Source organism: Syngnathus scovelli, chromosome 17 (assembly GCF_024217435.2).
Source record: "Syngnathus scovelli strain Florida chromosome 17, RoL_Ssco_1.2, whole genome shotgun sequence".
NCBI lineage: Eukaryota > Metazoa > Chordata > Actinopteri > Syngnathiformes > Syngnathidae > Syngnathus > Syngnathus scovelli.
Window position 1 is genome coordinate 10913063 of NC_090863.1, and position 6467 is coordinate 10919529.

The 6467-nt window shown below is 35.7% G+C and overlaps 1 protein-coding gene across 1 annotated transcript; it reads right to left on the reverse strand.

Moving 5' to 3' along the window:
• Window positions 1-1110: 1110 nt before the first annotated feature.
• cahz (carbonic anhydrase) lies at window positions 1111-3806 on the reverse strand. Its single transcript, XM_049747498.1, has 7 exons — window positions 3643-3806; window positions 3219-3416; window positions 2550-2668; window positions 2254-2346; window positions 2046-2108; window positions 1754-1909; window positions 1111-1524 (listed from the first exon to the last, which is right to left on the reverse strand). Exons 1-7 carry the CDS (start codon window positions 3674-3676, stop codon window positions 1405-1407), a joined length of 783 nt encoding a protein of 260 aa, XP_049603455.1. The 5' UTR covers window positions 3677-3806; the 3' UTR covers window positions 1111-1404.
• Between the last annotated feature and the right edge of the window lie 2661 nt (window positions 3807-6467).

Here is a 6467-nt window from a genome sequence, read left to right on the forward strand (position 1 = left end):
AAAGGACATTGTTGGCCATATTCCTCCACTGCAGAATGAATGAATGAATAAAGTCTTCCACTCGGCTCGTCAGCCCTTTCAATTCAATTTAATTCAGTCAAGATCGTTGTTATGATTATTATGTTGCAGGTTAATGAAACGGTACATCACTGAAAAGTACTAGATTACAATACAATGATTTCTTTATTAAAAACTAAGGGGAATTTATGACGATAAAATATGGTGAAAAATAACTCCACTATTAATATTGAAAGACTCTTAAACTCTATGTACTGTATAATTTAAAAAACACTATGTAATACTTAATGCATGCAGTCAGAGTCAGCATGTGTCTTGTTTGAGTTATCACAATGTTCCTTGTCTGATAACAGTTGTGTGAATTGGTTATGATAAACCATACACTCTTGTACAAGTCTATTGCTCTTGCCCGATAAGAGAGAGTAGACCCCACCCCTTATGAATTTACATTTTCAATAATAAGAGGGTACTTTTAAATAACTAAAATCTATTACTATGTCACAGTGGAAACACAACATGATTTAATTCAGGGTATGAATATTAGGTTTGCATTTCTTCAATATGTATTTACAATTTTCTACATAATACTGTAGTCACTTAGCTGAACAATTTGTGACAAACGTAAAGTAGCTTTGATTGATGATACAACCTGCATACATTTTTTAATTAATTTGCCTCAATTAAAAATATTCCGGTAGTTCAACTCCCTGAGTTAATATTATCTTGCTTCTTATTTTGCACCCTCCAATACTATCTAGTTCAAATCACATTCTAATGTCACTGCTCTGTCTTCTGTTGATGTTGACCTGTCAGTTGATGTTACATTTTTTTCGTGGCCTTGTTTTTTAGGGCACGACTCATGTTTTACTCACTGCCAACATCCTCAAGCATCAGTCAGGATGTCACTTGAGTCCATTCAGTTTTAATCGCAAGTTATGCGCATGGATATCAACAAGATTGATTGACATGTTAACTGACCGATCTCGTCATTATTCCCGTCGACAATTATTGATTGAGGTTTTTCTGGTCCCACCGAGCGCGCTGTATATAGCGTATTCAAGATACACTCACAAATTCATGCAGCAAACCCGGTTCGAGTGCTGTAAATTAATGTTTCCCATTCTTTATTAAGCCAAGTTTTACATAAGAAAAAAAAATGCAAACAAAATATCACAAAAATTGCATAACAGGTTAATTGCCATCTAAACATAAGAGTATTTAGTTATTTTATTTTTCACTATATGTTGCAGGCATACTACATTGTTTGTAGTCAATAAATAATTTTCGTACCAATTAAGTGAAACTGGATAATCCCCCTGATGATCTCTCACAATACTGTACTATGTTACAGCTCATTGGGAAACATTAATATAAATGAGGCCTCATTTATTTGAAGGAGGCACGGACTTGTCGGCCCTTCAAAGGCTGAGGAGGCCGGTAGTTGTCCACCATGCAACACTCATCCTCTCCTTTTCCACTGAAGAGCAGGCTGCGGAATTTTGCCATCTAAGGATGAAGGACAGAAAGGTTTTCTTTTAAAGAAACAGTTGCCGTGATGATCTGAATGCAGTTGACTTAAAATATATATATGTGGTATCATTACAGGAGCACAAGTATACATTTTTTAAAAATAATATTGCCACAATGTGAACTAACTGAATATTTTGTCTCACAAAGTGCAAAACAAAATGCCATGAATATATTTCCTGCATGGTGGTTTGATTATTAAAAGTACCTGTGCAGGGCTGACGTTTATTGGCTCCTTCAGAACAATCCATGTGACACTCTCCAAAAGAGGTGGAGTGGTCAAAGAGCCATCATATGTCCAATAGTCCAGAGAACCAGGAAGAAGAGTTTCTGGGTTAAAGTTAGGAAAGGTTGACTGCATTCCCTGTTACAGAATAAATTATGTGTGTGGAAGGAGGTTCAAAAATTTATAGGTTATTATAGTGAATAGCTGGATCGGTATCACAAATTTACAAAAGTATGTCCTCATAGAACAAATAAATCCCAGTGGAGAATTTCACCTTTGTCTTAATGGAATCCAAAGCATCCAACACTTTCTGCAGCCTGGGGTTGGCACCAGCAATCTAGAGGACAACAGAGCCAGTTCATAAAGAAAGCACCATTTTTGTTTTTTGTTTATCGTCAAATTTTAGAGCAGTAGCTCACCTTATCATTTTACTACAGTGACTGTGAATGACTGATAATGGACACCAGATCTAGTAGACCCACCTTGAGGAAGACCCCAACCACAGCGAGTCCATCAGCCTGGCTGGCCGCCTCTCCAAAGTTGGAATATTTGGTGTTCCAGTGTACCAAGTGAAGCTGACAAGACAGTAAAAGCAAAATATTTTGTTGGTTTATGCAAGTAGATAAGAAGATAAGTCATCATTTGAGAAATTAGTAGTTTTATTCATTTTTAGTTTAGACAATTAAAACAAAAAAATGGTACATACAAACCGAACTCCCTTTCAGCCAGCCACAATGAACAACTTTTAACACTTAAAAAAAATATTTTTTTTCAGTACCTCACATGGGAACTTAATGCCATTGATGGTGTGCTCAGAACCTCTTTCATCACTGCCTCCCCAGTGGAAATGAAATTGCTTCAGACGATACGTTCCAGAAATAGGACCCCCAGTCAGGGCTGCAAGGATACAACATGGAAATTATGAAAAACATCCCAAATATGAACATTTTTGTTCTATTTTTTATATTAAACTTAAGTACTTTAATTTATCACCTTTAGAATTCCTATAGCACTATTTTTTTCAGTATTGAATAACTTGTAAATGAATTCATAATGATTTATATGATAAGGGCAAAGTGTTGCGACATTCCATATAGTGACGCAAAAGAGCAGTGACTTGATCAGATGTTGTTATCTGCTGCAGTGCACACTGCACACAGCAGGGTGGAGGCATAAACAACATAGGCAGGGAGCCAGATAAAGTTCTGGAAGGAATATTATCCCCACTGTACAGTCATGAGCCAACATGAACTCATAGATGATAAATGACAGTAAACATCTCAATCAAATTATGGATAAGCTTTTAATGGGCTTTCAATACTTGGACAAACCTTGAAAGTATCTGATGAGACATATCTAAATAATTGCATTAGCAGCCATTGCAGAAATATGCCCAACATATGTCGACAACTGTATATAGAAAGTTACTGGAGCGAGTTACACTTACTTGAAGAATCGGTATCATCCAAATAGTCAACCTGGAAGGAGTGTCCATTGTTGAGGATGCCCAAAGAGTTGGATGGCTCATATTTGATTATCAGAGGCTTTAGAGAGGGTGAAAACTGGGCTTCCTGAGGGACGATGTTGATGGGAGACTGTCTGGGGCCATTGGCTATTGGGAAATCTTCTTCCCATTTGTCAGGACCTATCAAACGTGTAAGTTGTTAAACAACAACAACAATAATAATAATAATAATAATAATAATAATAATAATAATAATAATAATAATGATGATGATGATGATGATGATGATAATAATAATAATAATAATAATAATAATAATAATAATAATAATAATAATAATAATAATAATAATAATAATAATAATAATAATTTTCTCCCCAGGACACTACAAACTGTTATAACTCACCGTTATTCGATCCGTATCCCCATTTATGAGACATCTCTGCTCCTTTGCGTTGCCTGGAATGGCAAGAAGGTGTGTCAAATAGAAGTTTTTATGTATACAAGTGAGGCCAAGAAGTGACAGCTGATGTCAGACACCAGCCGGGGTGGCACAGCAGGTATTTATATAAGCGCCCCGGGTACTCACCCGGGTGGGTTTGGCTTGTTTCTGCAGCTGCGCCTTCATTCTGCTTGGAGGATAGATAGATAGCGCGATTGTGTGATGCGGACAAGATTATTCTCTCCTGCTTTCTAGAATCTCAAGAAATACATTTGGGTTCACATAGTTTAAGTCTATAAGGCTGCAGGGTATCGTTCTGGTTTTTGACTTTGCAGGGTCGTGTTTTGTCTGTTCTTTTTCTTTAAAGTATGGTCCACCGGATTTCTTTGCAATTTCCTGACTAGAATTTTTCTTTCAGCGTTTGCCAGCGTTCCCTAATCAAAATTGTTCTGCACGTAGACTTCAAAATCAAGTTCTCCACGCTGTTGGTGGACCACTTATTACCCGTTATTGAATCTAGTCTGCAGGCGCTCGTAAACTGGTGCGTTCGGATTTTGTTTGTCAAGTGTTTTTCACCAGTTTGCTGGTTTCCTTTAAAATTAGTTCACATTAAATAAGTGAGAATAAAAAATGCTATATGCGGCATTGAACAAAAATAATAATTTAAAATGTTAAATTTAGCCTATTTATTTATATTATAATAAATATATTATGCTTATTTCCAAACTTCACACCATTCACACCACAAATTTTTGCCAATTGACATATGAAGACAAGATTTTGACACATATAATCTTTGTACTGTTCGTAATTCAAGAAAACTTTCATTTGTAAAGTACACGCTAATGAGAGGACCCATTGGATGCGTGTGTAAATATTGTATGTGGTTGTGTCATATAAAAAGTGGCTCGAGATATTATTTTGTGGTCTGGTACCATGTAACTAACTAGCCAAATAGAATTAAAAAAAAACACAGTATTGTAACGTACATACTGTAAAGGAGAGGTGCGCAAACTAAAGGTCGGGGGCCATTTATGACTCACCATTTTTCAGCAGCCTGCTGTATATAACTAAAAAATAAATCTGGACACCATTTTTCCCACTGCAGTTGTGAAGAAGTTTGAACACCCACGCTGTAAAAAGATGGATTCCTCATAATGCAAACTAATTCTTCCTTTGCACGAAACTATAGTTTGTGTTGACAAGCTCAATCGTATTAATCACTTGGATAGTTTTTTTTCAGATTATTTGGCACAAATGTTATGAGCCTAATACCTCGGAAATATTTGTCTTGTTATTGATATGATCTAAAGTCGGAAATCTATTATTTATTCTTCCATCCTCTCATCCGGACCGGTTCCTTACATGAATGTCTGCTGTCATGCTCTGTTTGAAATTGCAACCATTGAATATATCCACACTGCTAGGTGTGTCAATAGCCACATAGTCTAGTCTCCAAGTCTTTTATACTGACACTCCCAGTTGAAATCTATCAGACAAAGTATGCCTTTATATTTCCTCCGTCAGTTTGATGTCATTTCTTTTAATTCTTCCAAAACAAATATATGCTGCACAGTTGTCACTCAGTGACTTCTCAAAATTCTCCATGCTCAATTTACATCATGAGGAATCCCCTAATGCCCTAAATTGGAGCTATGTGGCAGTTTGAAATTCCCAGAATGTCACCTACTAAAAGTTAGGGAAATTATTCATCTTAAATAAAGTAAAAAATTAAGACATGCCACGTCAAATACCCTGCATCTATTTATGGATGATTGTGTTTTTTCTTATTTGGAAAAACAAATCAAACACTGTTATTTTGTATAAACAGGAGTAATACGTTGTACTGTTAATCCGTACACACTACAGTAGTTATTTGCTGCCACCTTGAGGCTTAATGAGAGATTGATAGTTTTGTGGACATACGCGTGAAGCATTTCTTTGATACTTAAAAATATTAATTTATCTACATTTGCCTTAACCAACACATTCATCAATTTTTCCCATTGGAAAACCTTAAATGTACTTAAAGGGGCTGCAGGATTATCAAACACCTTTCACCTGTAGAGGCAATTTTAATGTCATGCAAATGGAGGGAAAAAGCTGTCTGTCTTAAAATTAGCACTTCAAATCAAGAACAGTGATGGACGCTTTGAGAATCTTTCATGTTTACATAACATTACTCCATGATGGATATAGTTTAAAGTGGATAATCATGCATACTTTACTACATACTTTGTCTCAGCAGTTTCAATCAGTACAATAATGAAAACAATGCTCAGGGCAGTTGTTCTTAAAATAATATCTGGACTCCAGAAAGAAAACATGAAGGAATCTCAAATGGTATGTTTGCCCAAGGCATCAGGATATGAAAATTCATTGAAAAGGGCTGTATCTCAACTCATTTTAATGCTTCTAGGGACCGCAAAAATGTTGAGAATGTGATGAAATATCTTGTTTGGTTGTATATATAGTATAGTGTATAGTTGAAATATCTTTTTAAAAGGTCTTAAATTCTACTTAGGCAAACCTGCAAGAACCTGGTAGTAATGTCAAATCACAGTAAACGTTGGCCTATTGCACAATTGTTTTCCCACTTTGCCTACAAAATAAAATCCCTGCTAAATCAGCAGACATAATAAATTACAGTATGCAGTGCAAACAGATATTTTAGCTTGAGGCTGCAAACTTTTATGTTTGTGGAAGTCTACTGAAATGCTCAGTATTTTTTTTTTCAGGTGGTACTTTGTGTAACAGGTAGATTTTACAACTCTGAATAATAATAATCA

Coding starts and splice junctions, on each gene's coding strand:
- cahz (XM_049747498.1), bottom strand. CDS start 3,676: ATGTCTCATAAATGGGGATACGGATCGAATAACG. Junction 3,417..3,642: donor GGGATACGGATCGAATAACG/GTGAGTTATAAC, acceptor CACGTTTGATAG/GTCCTGACAAATGGGAAGAA. Junction 2,669..3,218: donor GGATGATACCGATTCTTCAA/GTAAGTGTAACT, acceptor GTATCCTTGCAG/CCCTGACTGGGGGTCCTATT.